Source organism: Catharus ustulatus, chromosome 14, assembly GCF_009819885.2.
Source record: "Catharus ustulatus isolate bCatUst1 chromosome 14, bCatUst1.pri.v2, whole genome shotgun sequence".
Taxonomy (NCBI): Eukaryota; Metazoa; Chordata; class Aves; order Passeriformes; family Turdidae; genus Catharus; species Catharus ustulatus.
In genome coordinates, this window is record NC_046234.1 from 20233787 (window position 1) to 20254723 (window position 20937).

Below are 20937 nucleotides of genomic sequence, written 5' to 3' on the forward strand. Positions count from 1 at the left end.
AAGAAACACCCAGAGAGAAATAATCCTTGCCCTGTTATCTGTGTCCATCTTTCTGCTGCTGGCTGCAGACCAACAGCCCTCAGAACCTTGGGAGAAAGCATTGATTTATTTTTATTGTCAGTCTAAAAGGTACATCACGGGCCTGGAAATCTGATAAACCTGCAAGGCCTGGGTTGGAAATAGTCACAGACTTCCTCCACTGGCCCCAGAATAAATGGCAAATGTCCCACAGGAGGGACAGGGCTGTCAGGCTGCTGGGGACTTTCTCTTTGTTTCCCTAAGGGAACTGATAAAAGTGGATGAGCGTGTTTGGGGGCTGCTCTCAGAGCACAGCCTTGTCCTGAGTTAATGGCTATTCAGCTTTTCTTACCTGGCCCTGCATGGTCTGGCTGCCTTCTCTCAATTATTGGGTTCTGGGCTTTTCTTCAGGTTTTATTTATTACAGCAGTTCTGTGTAAACTCAAGGGGAGTGGGGAGTTGTTTCTTACAGCTCAAACACACCTTTTAACACTTCAGGGTGTGCTGAAAACCAGGGGTTTTATTTTTGCCTGAAACCAAAGGAGCCTTTGCCTGCTCCCACCCACCTGGGTCACAGCTCAAGGTGGGGGTGACCAGAGCTGACAGAATCCTGCAGGATTGTCTCACAGTGCCTAAACTATCCTAAGCAAATAAAGCTTTTGTCTGAAAAGTCAAGCTCACCATGCTCACAACCTCAGACTTTATTACATGTAGAAGCTCTGTGTATGACCCATGTGTAAAATTTGATATTCATTTTCTCTGCTCTTTTCTTCTGCACTTCAAAGCCACCAAATAAATTCAAATGGAACCTTTGCACTTTGGGTGTGATGTTACACATCCATAAGATCTGTAGGACAGCTTGGGAGTTGGGTGCCTCTACTTGTCTTCAGTCAGTTATTGTTATGAGTCAAAGGGAATTTCACTTTTAATCCCTCTGAGCACAGCTGCTAATTCCTCTTGAATACGTTTGTCAGAGTTGTAGCTGCCACAGACCAGAGCAGCAAGATGTGCACTGAATGAGAGCTCCTGCACTGGCTTCAAGTGTCTTTTTTTTCTCTTTTCTGTAGTGACTTGCCAAGTATTGTCTGCTGTGTGATACCTCAGAGTAACCCCCATGTGTTTGCTTTGCCAAACACAGGAATTAGCAGAGGTGGTGCTGGCAGGAGGCTGTGCCCAGGGCAGACACCTGAGCCCTCTGGAGCCAGCACGTGTCCTGGCAGGGGCTGTGGGACATGGCCATCCTGTCCTGGGAGCCTCTCCCAGCCCTGGCAGGGGCTGTGGGACATGGCCATCCTGCCCTGGGAGCCTCTCCTGCCCTGGCCATCCTGTTTCACAAAATAAATATTGCAGATATTACCTGAGGATCCTGTAACTGCACTCAGGGTGCAGGGCTGGGCTGGCAGCTGGCCTGGCCATGGCTGGGTGCATTTGTGGCTCAGCTGCCTGCAGGGTGTGCTCACAGCTGAGCCAGCCTGGGAAGGAATATTTGAATTACAGACAGGGCAGCCAGGCCTTGGGGCCCTGCCAGGCTGGGCACCCTGAGCTGGCTTGGTCAGACTGGGCATTTCAAAGCAGCTCAAAGGCTTGGGCTGTTAAAAGGGATGGAGCTGTGCTTGCCCAGCCGAGGGGAGCGTGCTGGAAAACGCCTTCCAGCAATCTCTGCCTCCCCAGCAGGACTGGGAGAGCCCAGCTCCCCTCCCAGGGCCAGGCTGGCACTGCCCTGCCCTGCCCTGCCCTGGTGTCCCTGTGCTGTCCCAAAACGAGCCAGGAGCATCCCTTGGCTGGGCAGAGCTGGGCACTGGAGCCTTGGGGATCAGCTGGGGATGCTCTGGGCAGGGACACAGCTCCTCTGGCCTCTGCAGGCTCCTCTCAAACCCCTTTGGGTCTCAAGAGCAGTCTGATCTCTGCTGTCACCACCCTGCACACAATTCACAGGTGATGCTTCACCCTGGATTCCACAGCACGGGAGGGTTGGGGTGGGAAGGGAGCTGTGGAGAATGGCTGGGGTTGGAAGGATCTGAATGGTTGGGGTGGGAGGTTGGGGTGGGAAGGAGCTGTGGAGATCCTGAGAATGGCTGGGGCTGGAAGGATCTGAATGCTCACCCAGAGAGCTCCACCTGCAGCAGGCTGGGCTGGAGTAGCTGCAGGTATTAAAAGCCCCAGGTGGGTTTTTAAAATATCCAGAGAAGGAGATTTCACAATCTCTTTTCCCAGCCTGTTGCAGTGCACTGTCACCCCCAGCACAAAGGCATTTTCCCTCATGTTCAGATGGAATTCCTGTGTGTCAGCTTGTGCCTGCTGCCCCTCGTCCTGCTAAGCACCACTAGAAAGAGTTTGGGTGTTCAGGAGAATTTTTTCAAAGGGAATTTCAGGAGCTGTAGAAATGCTAAAATGTGGTTTCTATTCTGAGTTCTTGGATTTGGGTTTTTTTGGGAACAGAGTCACTTTTCTTGGAACATTATCTGGTTATTGGCATTTTCTTATCTTGCAGTCAACACGAGTCTGACACTAAATTTATCCTGATCCTGGATAGAAGACTGGACACATGGACATCAGTCAAAACAACTCTCCAAAAAATAGCAGTAAGTCCTCTGTAATGGTGATTGCTTTTGAGTCAGCTGCCTTTATGCCTTTCCTTCAGAAAACACTGGGAGCCAGGAGCAGTGTTGCTCCTGCCTTCTCTCTAGGCAGCAGTTTGCTTCATGGCCCTGTAATTAATTTGAGTGTGTAAAGAGCTGTTTGTGTATTCATTTGCTTGTTTGATCCATTTGCTGGTTTATACTCTGTTGCAGTGGTTCAAATATGTTTTGTGCCATGTTCTGTGCTTTTGATGGGTGGAAAATTTGGCTTCATATGTGTTCTTTCTTGACACTGGTTATTAGTTTATTTTACCTAATTGCTGGTGACTGGAACTTTTAGCTTCTTTAAACAGACTTCACAAGAATTTCTATGTGGGCATGGGTGGAAAAAATCCATTTTCTAAGTGTATGGGTGCATTAATGTATTTTAAATGATCTAGCACACATGTTCATGTGCTACACAGCATCAGCAGATACCTGAACCCAGATCACAAGTGGGGGTTTGGAATTCTGCATTGCACTTTGTCTTGGAATTACAGCAGAGCATACAGCTGTGGGAAAGTCTTGTTTATGGGTACATGGGGAGGCAGGAGCTAACAGAAAAATCCTTTCCCAACCACCCCAAGCCATGTGGGTGGGTCAGTGGAAATATTCTGGGTGTATTATTATTGTGTTTGTTCCTGCTCATAATCATGGAATGGTTAAAGGCATCAGTCCATCTGAGAAAGGATGAAGTGAAGGGAATGTACTGAGACAGAAAATGCTTGCCTGGTTCTGATAAAGTTAAATCTTATGGTATTTTAAATTATTAATACTGCTACAGCTGAACTTGGTGTTAAAAATTCCTGGCTCTGCTGGTCAGCATCCCATGGGAGGCAGAGAGGGTTCCCTTTCTGCAGTGGGAATGAGGAACCTCTCGGAGTATTTTTGGTTCTGATTTTTCTGAACGTTAGAAACTGAACTTGCAAGTGTGGTTACAGCATTTAGAAAGTAAAGCTTTAAAGTGTTCATCAAAATTCAGTCCTGCTGCCAGCATTTGAACAGGTGCTAATACCAGGAGCATCCTCTAAGGGTGATGTGCTTGCTTTGCATAGTCTGGAAGTTTCAAATGGGAAAAAATCCTGTCCTAATTTGTAGCTTCTACAAAAGTGTCGTTCATTTTGTGTTTAATAAGAAATGTAATTGTGGGCATACACCCTGTTTGTGCAGTGGGTGTGCAGTGTGTCCGTGTGGAGAGGTGACTTTGCCTGCAGTGTCAGGGCTGCCCATGCTCAGAATGGGAGGTGCTCTGTGCAGAGAGGGATGGGAAGCAGGAAACCTCTGTCCACAGAATCTTAAGACTTGGGAATATTGCCTTAAAACCAGTCTGGTCCTAAATGGCTGTCTTTGTGTCCACAAGGTGTAAGGACAGAAATTTAAATCTTGATTTGTTTTTTTCCAATCACACATCATAAATCCTGGTAAAATTAAAAAAGAAAAAAATTCTTCTTCTGATCTTTGCACAATTTTGGAGTAAAGGAGTGCCATGAAGCTGAATTTAAAGCACAGACCGTGTCCTATTTTTTCCCAACATATGTATATGCAATTGCAGCTCTGCGGTGGTGCATCTGATCTTGGAAATTTTTCTATCACACTGTACAGATTTTTGCTTTAACTCTTTCCATGTGTGTCTAATTGCCTGGGCAAAGCAGGCTGTGGGAAGCCCCGCGTTTTGGCCGGAGCCTCTTGCCTTGGTTTGCCCCGGACACAGAGCTGGAAAAGGCACCTTGGAGCGAGCGAGGGGGGAAAGGGAAGGGGGAGAGCTCTGAGCTGGGAGCCCGGTCCTCGCTGCAAAGAGCGTCTGCAGGATGATTTTTGGCATTCCACCTTAAAAGCGAAGCCGGCGCTGGGGAGGAGAGCGGGGCTGCGAGCCGGGAGCCGGCAGGGCTCTGAGAACCGCTGCCGGGCCAGCGGGGCAGCGCCGGCTCCAGCGGCTCCATCCGCAGCATCCCGGGCATCCCGAGCATCCTCAGCATCCCCAGCATCCAGAGCATCCTCAGCATTCTCAGCGTCTGCAGCATCCTGAGCATCTCCAACATCCGCAGCATCCTCAGCATCCTGAGCATCCGCAGATCCGCAGCATCCGCATCCCGCTCGCCTCCCGGCGCGGGGCGATGGCGGAGGCGGGCCCGCGCCGGGGCTACCGGCCCGCCCGGCATGCGGTAAGGCTGGGCCTGCCTGCTGCGGGGCACCGGCACCGCCCGGGCACGGCACCGGCACCGGCCCGGCCCGGGGGCAGCGCCCGCAGCGCCCGCAGCGCTCGGGGTCCGGCGGCGCGGGGGGAATTGAGAGGGGTCATCCGTGCGGGAGCGGCCGGGGATGGTGCTGCTGGTGCTGCTGGGTACCAATGGGTGCCAATGGGTACTGCTGGTACTGCTGGGTATCAATGGGTACTGCTGGGTATCAGTGGGTACTGCTGGTACTGCTGGTACTGCTGGGTACCAATGGGTACTGCTGGTACTGCTGGGTACCAATGGGTACTGCTGGTACCAATGGGTACCCATGGGTACTGCTGGTACCTCTGGTACTGCTGGTACCAATGAGTACTGCTGGTACTACTGGGTATCAGTGGGTGCCAATGGGTACTGCTGGTGCTGCTGGGTACTGCTGGTGCTGCTGGTACCAGTGGGTACCAATAGGTACTGCTGGTACTGCTGGGTACCAATGGGTATGGTACCCTCAGGTATTACTGGTACCACTGGGTATCACTGGTACTGCCAGTATCCTGGTGGCCTTGGGTACCACTGGTGTCCTGGTACTCCCAGGTGTCACTGGTTCCCCGGTACTCTCAGGTGTCACTGGTACCCCTGGGTATCACTGGTATCCTTGGGTATCACTGGTGCCCTGGTACTCTCAGATATCACTGGTACTCTGGTACCCTCAGCTGTCACTGGCACCGCAATACCCCTGGGTATCACTGGTACCCCCGGGTGTCACTGGTACCCTGGTACTCTGAGGTGTCACTGGTACCCCGGTACCCTCAGCTGTCACTGGTATCCCAGTATCCCCATCCCACTGCCCCACAGCGCCATTCCCGGTGTCCCCAGCAGCAGGAGTGGCTCTGTCACTGGCTCTGTCACAGGGAGGGGGCCCTGCCCAGCTCTGTGCCCAGTGGTGCCAGCAGCACCTCTGGGGTTAATGCAGCTGGCTGAAGGAAAGGCAGCAGGGCCCTCGGGAGTTTCATTCTGGCTCTGGGCAAAGTTAAAGGCTCAAATCAGCAGTGCCTGGAATTTTGTTGCAGGACTTTTGCTTTAAGGGGCAGCAGGAAGTCATTCAGTTCAGCACCTGTGTAAGGACTCCTGGCCTCACTCTGCAGGGCTCAGAGAGAAACTTGCTGGCAGATACTACATTTTTTTATGTTTATTGATTACCAGCCTCGTGGATGCCCCAGTGAACTGCAGGGAGGAATGGTCTCTGAAAACTGAGTTCCTAAAACTGGGGGAAATGTAAAAATACCACTAAATGTGTCAGGGTGAGGCACTCAGTAATGAGGCAGTAACTGTGCTGCTCTCAGTGCACGTCCTTTCTTGTGCTTTATTAGCCCAGTTTGTCTGTATTGATTAAAGCAGGGCTCTGTGTGTGGTTATAGTTAAATGTGCATTTATAAAGTTGCTGCACTGGCCTTAAGGTGTCGGTGTGTGTGAGCATGGCTGTGCTCAGTGAGACTGTGAAATTCTGCCAGCTGCCTGACTGAATGGAGCTGTGCTGGTGCTTCTCTGCCTTGCTGCTGTGCTGCAGAGGACAAAGCTTTAGAGGGTTCTTTAGGTGTTCTGTTACATAACCCCAGGTTTATCCAGTGCACAGGATTCTTTTTGGTTCTGCAAATGATAAGATAAAGCACAAGGCAAGATTAAGGATCCTTTGTCTTTGATTTCTTTAATATATTGTGGGAAGGGGTTTTTTTGCAGCAGTACCTTCATTATTATTAGAGTTCAGTTTTCAGGAAAATTACCTGTACTTCATCCCTGAGAAAAACTAAAATTGTTGATGATTAAAAAAGATACAGTCCCTACAGGAATGTTGTGTTGAGGAATTTCCATCCTTTTCCTTGAGTCTCTAAGAGGGCACAGGACATGGCTTGTTGGTGTCTGTCTTTCTACAAGCTCATTTCTTGTCTTGTTCATTTTTTTCCATGCTTGGAGTACATTAGGTATCATTTGCAAAGTTGTGTTTCTTGTTTTGTAGCTACTCCTGGGTGCTGACCTTGATCCTGTATGTATAAGATCAGCTGAAAAATCTGAAAATCTGCAAGCTGAACTTCCCTTTGTTACAAAGTCTTTTAACAACTTTCTAGCCACTAGTCCTTGCATCTTCAGCGTTCTTGCCCTTCTCTATCCCCAGATTTGTTTTCTCACAGCTTTCTGAGAGTTTTGTATCTTTTCTGTTTCCCACCCAGGGCCATCCCTGCTCTCAGACCTCTCACTTTCTCCTGTGCAGGGGAATTCGGGCAGGCTGTGCTTGTCTCCTCTGCTGCTCCCTTTCCCTGGAGCTGGGGCTCGTAGGGCATCAAAGCCTGCAGGATTCCCATGGGGGAGAAGGGTTTGGAGAGCCAGCCTGATCCTGTTCCTGTTCCTGTTCCTGTTCCTGTTCCTGTTCCTGCAGGAGTTTGCTCTGTGCCCAAAGGGTGCCTGGAAAAAGGACTCGAAGGACTGAGAGAGGCCAAAGCTCCAGGGTGAAAGGGCCAGGGATGAAGGGGAATGGTGGTACCAGAGCCAGGGAGGATGGATTTCTGGCTGGCTGTCCTCAGGGATCTCCTGCTGCATTTTGGAGAGGGTCAAGGTGGGAGCCTGCAGTTCCCAGAGGGGCTCTTTGTGCTGCCCAGGTGCTGGAGCAGCAGCACAGCACCCAGGGCCTGGAGCCACACCAGTGGCTCTGCTGTTTGATGGTTTGTGTTGTTTCCAAGTCTTTGTCTCTGGCACCACTCTTGTTGGCTTCCAGAGGGAATGGGTTTGCCATTTCATTCACAATCTTTTTTTTTTTCTTTTATGCTCATACTTAAAATAACAGCAGATCAATATATTGGATTTATGTGGCTGATGTGACCCTAAAAGTCACTGTCCATTTCTGAGGAAGCTGTGGGCAGTGGAAGCCACAACCTGCCCCTTCCTACCCAAGAAAGTGAGCAGATGAGTGCCTGCAGTTGCTGGAGGCCAAGTGTGAACCAGCCTGTTTCAAACAACACCAGTGCATGTTTGTGGCAGTGCTCTTTGTTTTGAGGGCACAGATGAAGTGCCCTGCAGTGCAAAGTACCTGAACATGTTCATTATTCTCACCCTTGGTGTAGAGGTTATTATCATGTTTCATGGAGGAAGAGATACAAGGAGGAGGGAAATGTAACCTGGCCTGGCAGGATCTCAGAGTAAATCATGGCTTAATTAACTCAAGTCTTTGCATCATGTGCTTATCCATAATTTAATGATGCAACTCCTACTTTCTTAAAAATTCTTTTGCATTCTCAAGAACCCTTTTCACAGATCTATTTAAAAATGCACCTGCCAACCATATGCTTGAGAAAAGGCTCCAGCAGTGTAGACAGGAAATTCCAAATTCTTGCCACAAATTAAATGTTGCCTGGTAATTACCAAGGGCAAGACAAGTGTGCTCGATGCAGTTATGGGATGATTAGCAAGTTTGGCAATAAATTTTGCTTCCTCAATCTGTCATTCCTCTCAATGTTCCAGCCCTGTGTTCCCTGCTAAGTTGTAATTTCACTCCCCAAGTTATAATGATGAACAGTATCTGTATGATTAGAGTTTATAATCAGTGTGCCTCCAAGCTGAGCTCCTGCCTGCTGCAAGGGGCAGGGGGCTGGACAGTTCCATCCCAGATCTCTGAACCACTCCCAGCATCTCCCTCCTGCTTTAAAAATAAGGAAAGGGGAAAAAAACCCTAAAATGGAGCGACTGCCCCTGTTTTCAGTGCAGTGGAAGCTGTTGGTGCACCTGAGTGCCATGATGTCCCTGTGTTTCCTTGCAGGCCTCCTTCCCAGGGAACCTGCACCTGGTGATGGTTCTGCGTCCCACGGGCTTCATCCAGCGCACCTTCACCGACATCGGCTTCCGCTTCAGCCAGGAGGATTTCCTGCTCAAGCTGCCGGTGCGGCTCTGCGGGGCTGGGGGCAGGGGCTGGGGGGGGGGTCACAGCCTGGGGAGGGGGTCACAGCCTGGGGGCACGGCCTGGGGGGGTCAGAGCCTGGGGGGTGTCACAGCCTGGGGTCACAGCCTGGGGTCAGAGCCTGCGGTCACAGCCTGGGGGTCACAGCCTGGGGGTCAGAGCCTGGGGGTCAGAGCCTGGGGTCACAGCCTGGGGAGGGTCACAGCCTGGGGTGGGTCACAGCCTGGGGTCACAGCCTGGGGTGGGTCACAGCCTGGGGTCACAGCCTGGGGGGGGTCACAGCCTGGGGGGCTCAGATCATGGGGGTCACAGCCTGGGGGGCTCAGATCATGGGGGTCACAGCCTGGGGTCACAGCCTGGGGTCACAGCCTGGGGTCAGAGCCTGGGGTCACAGCCTGGGGGTCACAGCCTGGGGAGGGGGCACAGCCTAGTGGGGGTCACAGCCTGGGGGTCACAGCCTGGGGTCACAGCCTGGGGAAGGGGGTCACAGCCTGGGGGGGTCAGAGCCTGGGGGGTCACAGCCTGCATGGAGCTGGGGGTCACAGCCTGGGGTCACAGCCTGGGGTCACAGCCTGGGGAGGGGGCACAGCCTAGTGGGGGTCACAGCCTGGGGATCACAGCCTGGGGTCACAGCCTGGGGGAGGGGGTCACAGCCTGGGGAGAGTCACAGACTGGGGGTCACAGCCTGCATGGGGGTCATAGCCTGGGGGTCACAGCCTGGGAGTCACATCCTGGGGGCTCAGAGCCTGCCTGGGGGGCTCAGAGCCTTCCTGAGCAGGCTGGGGTGATGCTGTCCCCACTGCTGTGTCAGGTTTGGGGTGATGCTGTCCCCACTGCTGGGGTGATGCTGTCCTCACTGCTGTGTCAGGTTTGGGGTGATGCTGTCCCCACTGCTGTGTCAGGCTGGGGTGATGCTGTCCCCACTGCTGGGGTGATGCTGTCCTCACTGCTGTGTCAGGTTTGGGGTGATGCTGTCCCCACTGCTGTGTCAGGTTTGGGGTGATGCTGTCCTCACTGCTGTGTCAGGTTTGGGGTGGTGCTGTCCCCACTGCTGGGGTGATGCTGTCCCCACTGCTGTGTCAGGTTTGGGGTGGTGCTGTCCCCACTGCTGGGGTGATGCTGTCCCCACTGCTGTGTCAGGCTGGGGTGATGCTGTCCCCACTGCTGTGTCAGGTTTGGGGTGATGCTGTCCCCACTGCTGTGTCAGGTTTGGGGTGGTGCTGTCCCCACTGCTGAGGTCCCCAGCAGGGGTAGGATGTGGATCCACTGCAGCACTGGGAGGGCTCAGCCCCTCTGGAGCCAGGCTGGAGAGCTGGGGGTGCTCCCCTGGACAGGAGAAGGATCCAGGAGAGCTCAGAGCCCTGCCAGGGCCTGGAGGGGCTCCAGGAGAGCTGGGGAGGGACTGGGGACAGGGGAGGGAGGGACAGCACACAGGGAATGGCTCCCACTGAAAATGGGGAGATAGAAATGAGATGTCAGGAGGAAATTCCTCCCTGGGAGCGTGGGCAGGGCTGGCACAGGTGCCCAGAGCAGCTGTGGCTGTCCCTGGATCCCTGGAGTGCCCAAGGCCAGGCTGGACAGGGCTGGGAGCACCTGGGACAGGGGGAGGTGTCCCTGCCCATAGGAGCAGGGCTGGAAACTTCATCATCCTTGAGGTCCCTTCCAACCCAAACCATTCCATGTGAAGAGTAGCCAGGAATTTGTTTGCTGTCTGGAAAATCAAAAGACAATGTCTGGTGGAGCTTTTGCTGTGAATTTTACCCACATTCATCTAAGGGCAGATTCCATACCAACATCATGCTGCTATTTGTTCCTAAAATAGCAATTGAAATGAGTTTATATTCTCAGCTCAAAATTTCCAGACTTTTAAACCACCTTGATTACAGGACATAATGAGAGTGAAGAGAAGTACATTTATAGAATCTAAGATTGATGCTATTACAAACACAGAAAACAAATTCATGCTTTCCTTTAGGAAATAGCGTGATTTTCACAAACTCTGTATTTTTCACTCTAAAATGGCTGTTCTTTGCACAAGTTTGAACATTCCTGACATATCCCATGGCAGGTCACAACACACAAAAAAATAATGAGTGCATATTTATGTGAAATTGGCCCATGCTACACAGCTTATTAAAATGTATGTGTTCTTTCCAGTTTACTGGTCATGCCTTGCTCAAACCTGCAGCTTTCAGCCCAGTTCTGCAGCATCTCCCTGTGCTCTGCATTTGGGAAAGAAAGCACCTGGAGATGAGGGCAGTGGTCAGATAACACCAAATAAAAGCTGTGCTAAGCCATGAGTGTAAGAAGGGAGCCCTGCTCCAGAAGATATAGAGCAAACTGAAGTTTGAGCTGTTGGATTTTGCCCTTTTCTGACCCAGAGATGGGGCAACTGAGAGGCATTTAAAAAAACTTTTATTCCATTTTCGGTCTCATGTGAAGGGTGAGACAACACAGAAGTTAGAATTCACACCATCACTATCAGAAGCCAGCTATTTCCTAATTACAATACATTATATAAGTGTTTCTTGGCTATCAGTTTTTCTCACATCATGCTGCAAAATGCCTTAAAGCCAATCATCTAAAATCATTCTACTACAATTTCATAGCTCTGTTTCTCCAGAGTATCTAGTCTGATTTGCAAGGCCATTCTTTGAAACCTTTTTCAGCAAGGGGCTGTGATGGGCAGGGGGCTGGGATGGGCAGGGGGATGTGATGGGCAGGGGGCTGTGATGGGCAGGGGGATGTGATGGGCAGGGGGCTGTGATGGGCTGGGGGATGTGATGGGCAGGGGGCTGGGATGGGCAGGGGGATGTGATGGGCAGGGGGCTGTGATGGGCTGGGGGCTGTGATGGACAGGGGCTGGGATGGGCTGGGGCTGGGATGGGCTGGGGCTGTGATGGGCAGGGGGCTGTGATGGGCAGGGGGATGTGATGGGCAGGGGGCTGTGATGGGCTGGGGGATGTGATGGACAGGGGGCTGTGATGGACAGGGGGATGTGATGGGCAGGGGGATGTGATGGGCTGGGGCTGGGATGTGCAGGGGGCTGTGATGGACAGGGGGCTGTGATGGGCAGGGGATGTGATGGGCTGGGGGATGTGATGGGAGGCGGGCTGTGATGGACAGGGGGCTGTGAGTGATGGGCAGGGGGCTGTGATGGACAGGGGGCTGTGAGTGATGGGCAGGGGGCTGTGATGGACAGGGGTCTGTGCCCATCACAGCAGTTTTTTTCTGCCGGGCAGGGGGCTGTACCGGGCGGGGTCTGTGCCCATCACAGTAGTTTTTTGTTTATGCAGGGGTCTGTGATGGGCAGGGGGCTGTACCGGGCAGGGTCTGTGCCCATCACAGCAGTTTTTCCCCCGTGTGCAGGTGGTGATGCTGAGCTCGGTGAGTGACCTGCTGACCTACATCGACGAGCAGCAGCTGACCCCGGAGCTCGGGGGCACCCTGGAGTACTGCCACAGCGAGTGGGTGGTCTTCAGGACGGTGAGTGCGGCTGGCCTCGGGCTGCCAGCCCCGGGGCTCCCTGGGCAGGGTTGGCAGTCGGGCAGGGAGTGCTGGGGGGCTGGAATTCACCCCCAGAGCCGCTGCCCCTCCTGGAGCATGCAAAGGAACCAAGAGCTTTTAGGCTTGGTGGGTCGGCAGGGGAACTGGGTGATTGATTCCTGAAAGATCTTTGTAAATCTTTGTTAAAATTCCCTTAATGGGAGATACCAAATAGGCTTTTTTGTTAATGATATGATTAATATCAGAACTGTTTGAGAAGCAGGGTAATGGGACTGCCTACTGCACGCTGACCAAATGTGGAGAATTCCAAAAATCTCCTTTTAGGTTTGGTTCTTTCCCTTTGCAAGAACTTTCCCTTCCTACCGCCAGGAATCAGGAGTTGTGCCTTGCTGGGTGTTTTTGTGCTTCCTGCACACTGTCAGTTTTCCCTGGGGTGTTGTCCCAGGTGGGTGGCAGGGTGATGGAGAACCCCATGGGATGTTCTCTGTGTGCCATGGACATCCCACCCAGCTGTCTCAGAGCACAGGCTCCCCTGGCACTCCTGCTGGGCAGCAGGAACGTGGTGAGCCCAGGCTGATTGCCCTCCCCTGTCCCTGCAGGCCATAGAGAGCTTTGCTCTGACAGTGAAGGAGATTGCCCAGATGCTGCAGTGCTTTGGCACGGAGCTGGCCGAGACAGAGCTGCCAGAGGACATGAACTCCATCGAGCACATCCTGGCCCTGCGCACCCAGAGGTACTGCCAGCTCAAGGTAGGGCTCCAGGCAGGGCTCAGCACAGCCCTGGGCACTGCCAGCTCAAGGTAGGGCTCCAGGCAGGGCTCAGCACAGCCCTGGGCACTGCCAGCTCAAGGTAGGGCTCCAGGCAGGGCTCAGCACAGCCCTGGGCACTGCCAGCTCAAGGTAGGGCTCCAGGCAGGGCTCAGCACAGCCCTGGGCACTGCCAGCTCAAGGTAGGGCTCCAGGCAGGGCTCAGCACAGCCCTGGGCACTGCCAGCTCAAGGCAGGGCTCCAGGCAGGGCTCAGCACAGCTCTGTGCCCTCGCCCCTGTGGGAGGCTCTGTCACCTGCTGGGGTGCTCCTGTCCCCAGCTGGGGCCCCTGTGCTCACCCCCTGGCTGCAGGAAGCTGCACAGAGTCCATCAGCAGGGCTGCTGTGTCCCCAGGTCCCTCTGCCTGGTGCATCTTCCCTGGGCACACTGGAGGGAGCTGCTGGAGAGCATCCAAGGTGAAGAGTTCTGTGTGAGCAGAGCACCCACAGTGTGATCTGGGTCTTCATGAGAGCCCTCAGGCTTTGTCTTGAATAGCATCTGTTTCTTGAATATTTAATTTTTTTTTTCCAAGTCTTTGTGATTAATATTGTTATAAGAGCCCATGGAAGGTGTAGTGCAGCCAGCTGCTGCTGCATCAGCCTGTTGTCTTTGGTGCTCCTGCATCCTCCAGGGAGCAGCCCAGGCCTGGCCCCAATGCCTTCCTTCAGAAGCAATCACTGTGTTAATGGCTGTTCTGTGTGGCTGAAGAACGAGCCCCTTTGCTTTGTGACAGGTTTCATTTACCTAAGTCAAAGAATGGTATCTGTTTTAATTTATAATCATTTGTCATTCGTGTGACAGCGAGTTCCCAGAAAGCTGCCTGTGAGAAATGCTGAAAATGTCACCCAGGCTGTGCTGTGTGTAGGCATCAATACGTGTGTGTGTTTGAAATATCCTTACAGACACTGTGCCTCCATCTCCTCCTTGGAATGAGGAGTAACATAAAACAGCAGCTACATCTATTGCCACAAGGCTCAGTGACTTCAGCTTCGTGCTCAGGGATGGGGCCACAGGGTAGGGGACAGGGATCACCCCACAGGGTAGGGACAGGGATCACCCCATAGGACAGGGATCACCCCACAGTTTAGGGGATGGGATCACCCCACAGGACAGGGATCACCCCACAGCACAGGGATCACCCCACAGTTTAGGGCAGGTTCCAGCCCCACAGTTTAGGGCAGGGATCACCCCACAGTGCAGGGACAGGGATCACCCCACATTTTAGGGCAGGTTCCAGCCCCACAGTTTAGGGCTGTGTATAAACCAGCCAGCAGTGCCCACTTTTCTCTGTGGAGAAATAAAACCCATCACGTGTTTTCATTTGTGTAGAAAGCCCAGCAGCACTCAGTACAGACCATCTGTTGCTTTTAATTCCTCATCTATTAATTTCAAATATCAAAACCACTCGTTGGCTTTTGTCTGAAATGAGGTCTGTTGGCTTTTTTCTTTTGTTCCTTCTAAGACCATGAAACACAAAAGCAGATGAGAAGCTGTGCACAGATTGTGGTGACAGCAAGACATGGGATCCTTGTCTCTCATGACAGCCCCAAGACTGGTACAGCTGAATTCAAATAATTGGTCAATCAGAATAATTTATGTAGCATCCCAGCTACAGAAACTGGTGGCAAGCACAATGAAAAGATGACAGAAGTTAATTAAACAGAGTAACTAAGAAATTAACCCCACTGATTGAACAGAACAAGTCGAGGTAACACCTGTTTGACAGTCAGGCCACTTTGCCTTGTGGCTGATGGATGGCTGTGACTCAAAAGAGGAGCAGGGCTCTGTGCAGTGAGGTGTAAGAGGTGGAGGTTCCTGCTGAGCTCTGGGGCTCCTGCTGTGCCTCCATCCCTGGGGTTTGTGCCCTGCCCATCTCAGGTGTTGCAGTGACAGGCTGCAGGCTGGCAGCAGCACTGTGTGGGACAGGAGAGGCTCCTGCTGGTGCTGTGTGGGTTGTGTTTAGGTGGCTGGGAGCTGTCTGGGGCAGGCAGACACTGGAGCAGGTCTGGCCTCTGTGCAGGTTCTCCCTGAGGGGGTTTTACTGTTGTTTTTCCTGTATGGAAACCTGCCCATCTCCAGGGTGGGCTCTGACTCCTCCAGCACCCATGGACCATGCACAGCTCCCTCCTTCAGGGCTCCTGCACCTCAGGTCACCAGCCACGTGTGCTTTCTGTGCTCTCCCTGCTCATTTCTGTGTTTGGCCTCCTTTTCCTGAGAACACTTGGCCCAGTGCACGTTTGCTTTGGGCTGAGCCCAGCCAGCACACAGCACCTCAGCTGATGCTGCTGGCAGCACCAGGGCTTTAACCTTCCCCTGAGCACAGGCTGTGATCAGAGTGGTGATTTTGTGGAGGTTGCAGTGAGTGGTGCTGTGAGGGTCAGTCCTGGCTTTGTTCCCCCATGGGATGCTCCCCTCCTGACCTTGGTGGAGCTGTGCAAAATCTCACTTAATGACATGAACTTGTGGGACTGCTCATCAGGAGGGAGCTGGGGCAGTGCTGGCCTCCTGAATCATTGACCAGTGGTGGCCAGTCCATGGCTTGTGCAGCTCCAGGTGTTAATTCTGTGTTCAGAGGACTGAAACATCTGCTGGGAGTCCTTTGGTCTGTTGGGTGTTGGTGCTTCTGTTCACACAGGGAAACCAGGACAGGAGAAACACAAAATTATCCTCACCTCACAACAAGCAGCCTGAATGAGGAATGTTCTGTGTTATACAGGAAGAGATTACAGCAGTCACAAAAGAGGGAAAGTTGCTTTTGAGCAGTTTTGAAGAGCCTGACTCTGGGGAATGCAGTCAGGAGCAGCAGCAGGAGAGGCCTGGGGACTGGGAGACTGTGAATCGGTGAGTGCTCCCTGTTCCTGGCTCCCCTCACTGTCCAGAGGAAACACTCACACCATTCAGGTGTGGATGTGTTGTTTAGGTCACCCAGCAAAGACAAAGGTACCACAATTTTGCTCCAGCCTGCCAAATTGCTGGGTGACTTCTCTCATGATTTTACTTGCCCTGATCTTTATCCCCGTGTTCTGGTGGGGCTGTGGAGCGGATGCAGGGCTCTCCCATACCAGGTTTTACCCAGATAAATGGAGATAGCAGCGCCTGCCTCACACAGATGCTGCTATCCTCGCACAGACACTGTCCTCTGCAGTGATGATTTCATTCAGTCTCTCTCTGAGATCATATGTGCATGTCTGTGCACTTCTTCTGAGACCTTGGGTCCAGAAGAACCTGTGTAAGTGATCTCTAGGTCTGGTCCATCTCTGCAGATTGCTCCAACCCTGTCCTTTTTCTGTGCCCCAGGTTGCTTGGCCAGCTGCGGGAGATGGAGACTGCCTTTGATGGCTTCTGGGAGAAACACCAGTTAAAAATGGAGCAATACCTGCAGCTCTGGAAGTTTGAGCAAAGTTTTCAAGAGGTAGGATCAGATGTGCTTCCTTTGGGAGAAGGGAGAGTTGGAGATCTGATGGAGAGAAGTTTTTACTCTTTTAACTTTGAGAGTGTTTAATTTCTGCTGCTGTTCCCTGACTGGGGCAGGGTTGCTGGCTTGGGGAGATGCTGTGCTTCCTCACTGAGAGCTGATTTGGGTTTCACTGCCCTGCAGTGGCTTTTGCTGGTGGAAGCATCTCTGAATTCAGAAATTAGTTCTTGGACACCGGTTGTATTATTGGATTTAGCAGTCTTAGCTCAAGTGTGATTAATGCTGGGCTCAGAGTGATTCCCTGCCTGTGCTTTGTACCCTCTCACAGCAGCCTTCTCCTCTGTGTCCAGGTCAAGAATTCCATTGAATTTCTAATGGCTCAGCAGGCAGAGCTGCCTGACACTGGTGACAGCGTCCCCCAGGTGAAGCAGAGGCTCAAGGACCTGGAGCATTTCGATGGCATGGCTCAGGTGAGCTGATCCTGCACTGGTGAAACACAGGAGCCACATTCTGTGCTTGTGGCAGGAGGTGTTTGCTGAAATCACCTGGTTCTGGTGTGGTTTGCTGGTAAGGGCTGCACTAAAGGATCGATTCTGTGTCTCTGCTCTGAGCAGCCACGCTGGGATCACTCTGAAAGCCAGAAACTATTTAATTATCACAGTTAAAATAAATTGCTGAGCCACCGTGAAAATCCGGAACAGATAAATGTCTGAACGTGGGGGAGGCGTGGGATTTAATGAGCTGGAAGAAGAATTATTTATATTTTAAGTGCTTTAGCTATGCTAATAGGCAGAAACTTGTTACCAGGCACATGGAGTTGCAAAAAAAGTTGTATCCTGACGTGTCTGTGACTTGAACATAACATATGGGGGAAGACTAAGAGATATAGGGGAAAGAAGAGTGAAGAGAAATTATTCACAGGAGCCCAGCTAAGGATGTGACCTTTGCAAAGGGATGTGCTGGCACAGAGAAATCCTGAGGGATCTGGGCACAGAAGAGCTCTAGAGGAAGGTCTGAGGCTTGCTGGCCATTTGGAAGAAATGTTTGTGGAGAGAGGGAGGAGGATCAGAAAGCCATGCCAGGGGAAAGCCAGCCCTGGAGAAGCCATGAGCATTATGCTGGGGTGTGCAGAGGAGATGTGTTCCTGACCTCCAGGTAAAGCTGAGCTGCTCCAGTTCCCTTTGCCTGGCAGCACAGCCTGAACTGGCCTCAGCTGCAGCGTGCTCAGGGGGCAGTGATTGCCAGCAGCCACTCAGCGTTGCTGTTTGCTGAAATGCTGCTTTATTCTTCATCCTCTTTATGGATAGCAAAGGTTTTTCTTCCCAGGTGGTGGGGGTACCAGTTTATCCTGTGTAACCCACCCGTGCTGGCTCCTCTGACAGCATCCCCTGCGCGTGTCCCCGAGGTGTGACACTGCGGTGCCGTTTGTGCCAGCGTGCCTGAGCTGTGCCCTGTCCCTGCAGGAGCTGATAGGCAAGGCTCAGGTGGTGATCCTGCACGGCCACCAGCTCGCAGCCAATCACCACTACGCCCTGAACCTGATCTGCCAGCAGTGCAACGAGCTGCGGCACCTCGGCGACCTCCTGGCCGAGCGCGCCAGGAGCAAGCAGGCGCACCTGCAGAAAACCTTGGAGCTGCACACCCGCCTCCAGCAGGTAGGGTTCAGAGACACACAGCTCTGGGACAGCTGGGCAGCTCCTCCCTGGGGCTGGCCGCTCTTCTGAGCTGGGAGCAGCTGGAATTTGGGTTTGTGCAGCAGCTGGTGGGAGGGAGAAGTTGCACAGCCCTCCCTTAGCTGGTGCTGTGAGGGCAGCAGAAAGAGCTGGGCATCTCCATGAGCACCATCTCAGTGCTGCTCCTGGTCCTGCTTTCATGCTGCATCCATGCATTAATTGACTTTGGAGTTCTCCTGCGCAGTGTGGGAGAGGTAATGCTGTCAATGAGCTCCAGCCCTTTTTTCTGAGCGATTTATTAAGAATGAGCATAGCTGGGTGTGAAATAAGGTGACAGATTGGTAGATAGGCACAGCTGCTGTGTGCTAGCATGGGAGTGGAGTCATGTGGCTCCAGCACTCCTTGATATCTTAATCAGCATCAAATATTCATTTAGGGAAATTCACACTAATTAGGCCAGGAGGCACACGGCTGTAATGTGCTTGAGGCCAATTAAGAGAAACAGTGAATTTTGACCCTGTCCCATTCCCTGTTTTGGGGAGCTCATTTTCCTCTCTGTGTGCACACAGATCCTTTGTGTCTGTGGGGGCACTCAGATCCTTGGCAGCCTCTCAGCTGCAGGACAGGGGCCTGGGGCTGTGCTGGGGCACAGCAAGGTCTGCTCTCCATGAGTGCCTTGCTGCTCACAGCGCTGGACACTCTGGCTCTTGGCTGGAGCATCTTCTCACCCTGTGCACACCAATGAGCCCCAGGAAACCTGCCAGCCTCCCTGCAAGCCCCAAAGTGCCACTGCAGCTCTCCCAGCTGCAGAAATGAGCACCTGCTGGTCACTGGGGTCAGCTGTGCTCTGGCACATTCCAAAATCACCACTGACTTTAGCCAGGTGCAGGTGGGAACAGCTCGCCTGGGTCTGTTGAGCACTGCAGTTGCCTCACAGAAAAATCGTGGCTTTTCTGCTTTCTGCTCAAAGCACACTGAGTGCTGGGGTCTTTGGGAGGCTGAGCTGCATGCAGAGGCAGTCAGGGATGCTCTCAGGAGGGGCTGGTGGCCGTGCAGGTGGCACTGAGGTCTCTGTCCCCGTGCTGTCCCCAGGCTCTGCAGTGCTGTGATGAGGGTGCCTACCTGCTCGCCAACCAGCAGATGGACAAGTGCCAGTCCAAGGAAGGAGCCCAGAAAGCCCTCCAGGACATTGAAAGATTTCTTGAAAGCTCTTCAACCTACTTAAACTATGATCCCCAAGCCCTCTACTACGATTTTGAGTCAGTCTTAACTCCTGAGCTGAAGGTAAGCCAGGCTCCAGTTCCTCGTCACACAGGTGGGAAGCAGGGCTGGGCTGTGGCAGTGCTGTCCCCTTCAGAGTCCCCTGGTGTGTCAGAGTGCAGATGAGCAGGGATTTGTGTCTCTTGTCCTGCAGTGCCAGGTGCAGGCCGTGCAGCTGAAGCTGGAGAACGTGCGCAGCCTGTTCGAGAGCCGCCAGTCCTGCTTCAAGAAGCTGCTGGACAAACACGTGAGGCCCGTCCAGCTGGTGGCCCCGAGGCCAGAGACCCCCCCCAGAGCCAAGTCACCCTTGTTTTCCCCCAAACACGGTAAAGTCTTGTGCAGTTGTGGTGGTTTCAGCTGCTGGTTGTGCTTTGAGGCAGGCGGAGTAAGGCTCGAGGTGATTTTGAGAAGTGAACTAAACCTTGCTGGCAGAGTCACTGGATGTGTTAAATATATATCAGGTGATTTATTCACCTTCCAGTGCTTGTGGCCACGTTCCCATACCTGTGTGAAGGATGAAGCTGGTTGCTTGTTATTTATTTCCTGTTCCTAATCAGTCAGGAAGAGCTGGAAGTAGTGCACACCTGCAGTTCTGCTGTACTGGCATCCTGCTGGGCTGGGAACTGGTGAATTAATTCTGCAGGAAAAAAGGGCAGGGTTTATACATTTATTAACTTGCCTGTTCTCTGTGGCTGTCTTGAGCTGGAAGTGATGTAAAGTTAGACTGATGTTTGCAAAGGAGTTTGGAGAAATGAGGAGCTCAAATCTCATGAAGAGAAATTACCTGGGTGCTTGACTCCTTTTGATTCCTCAGGGTGTCTTCCTTAAATCCCAGTTGTGGAATAATTGATGCTCATACAGGTACAAATTCTCACTGAACTGAGGTCATGAATGTTCTGCCTTAGTTTTGGTAATGGGATGTGGCACCATGTTAGTTTAAATTATAATATTCAAACTTTCATCCTTGGCAGCCCTGAGTGTATCTGGCAGAATTAAGAGATTCCAAAGTAGCATCTGTGTATTTTCAACCAGGGACTTGCTAAATTATGTCAGAGTATTAAATTCAGTCATCTGACAATACAAAAACAATTAAACATTTGTGTTTTAGCACAAGGTTTTTATGCTGAGTTAACAAATACTGGTGAGTTGCAGCAGGTGTCACACAGCACCAAAGCAGCTTCAGTTCAAGGCATGGGAAATGTAAATATCCAAGTGGAGGGGTGGGAATGGAGCTGGATGCAATGAGGGAAATCAAACTACTCAAGATGCAGCCAGTGCAGCAAATAAATCCCAGATTTCCTCTTCCCAGGCTGATGCCACCCTCTGTAAAGCACATTACCTTCTGCAGCCCTTTCCTCCATCAGTAAAAAAGCTCTGAGTGTTTAAATTAGAGCATTGCCCACTTAACCCAGCACAGCTTTTCCAGCTCTCTAGAAAGAGGAGAGGGCTAAAGGCAAATTACTGACCTGAGGAGCAGGGTGAGTGGGTGGCCACCTCTGTGGGGTGTTGTGAGATGATCTTCACTC

The 20937-nt window shown here is 52.2% G+C and overlaps 1 protein-coding gene across 6 annotated transcripts in view; it reads left to right on the forward strand.

Annotated features, from left to right (window-relative positions):
- The window catches only part of MCF2 (MCF.2 cell line derived transforming sequence), a 58344-nt gene that overhangs the window by 15262 nt on the left and 22145 nt on the right, over positions 1 to 20937 (forward strand). For 5 of the 6 annotated variants that reach the window (XM_033072197.1, XM_033072198.1, XM_033072193.2 and 2 more), the window contains exons 4-13: positions 2510 to 2600; positions 8613 to 8732; positions 12120 to 12236; positions 12857 to 13006; positions 15780 to 15904; positions 16361 to 16475; positions 16829 to 16948; positions 17942 to 18133; positions 19244 to 19435; positions 19566 to 19737. In XM_033072197.1, the coding sequence (XP_032928088.1) occupies positions 2510 to 2600; positions 8613 to 8732; positions 12120 to 12236; positions 12857 to 13006; positions 15780 to 15904; positions 16361 to 16475; positions 16829 to 16948; positions 17942 to 18133; positions 19244 to 19435; positions 19566 to 19737 (1394 nt within the window). Of the gene's footprint in view, positions 1 to 2509; positions 2601 to 4244; positions 4799 to 8612; positions 8733 to 12119; positions 12237 to 12856; positions 13007 to 15779; positions 15905 to 16360; positions 16476 to 16828; positions 16949 to 17941; positions 18134 to 19243; positions 19436 to 19565; positions 19738 to 20937 lie in introns of those variants that run through there. The other variant, XM_033072199.2, reaches the window with a different exon arrangement.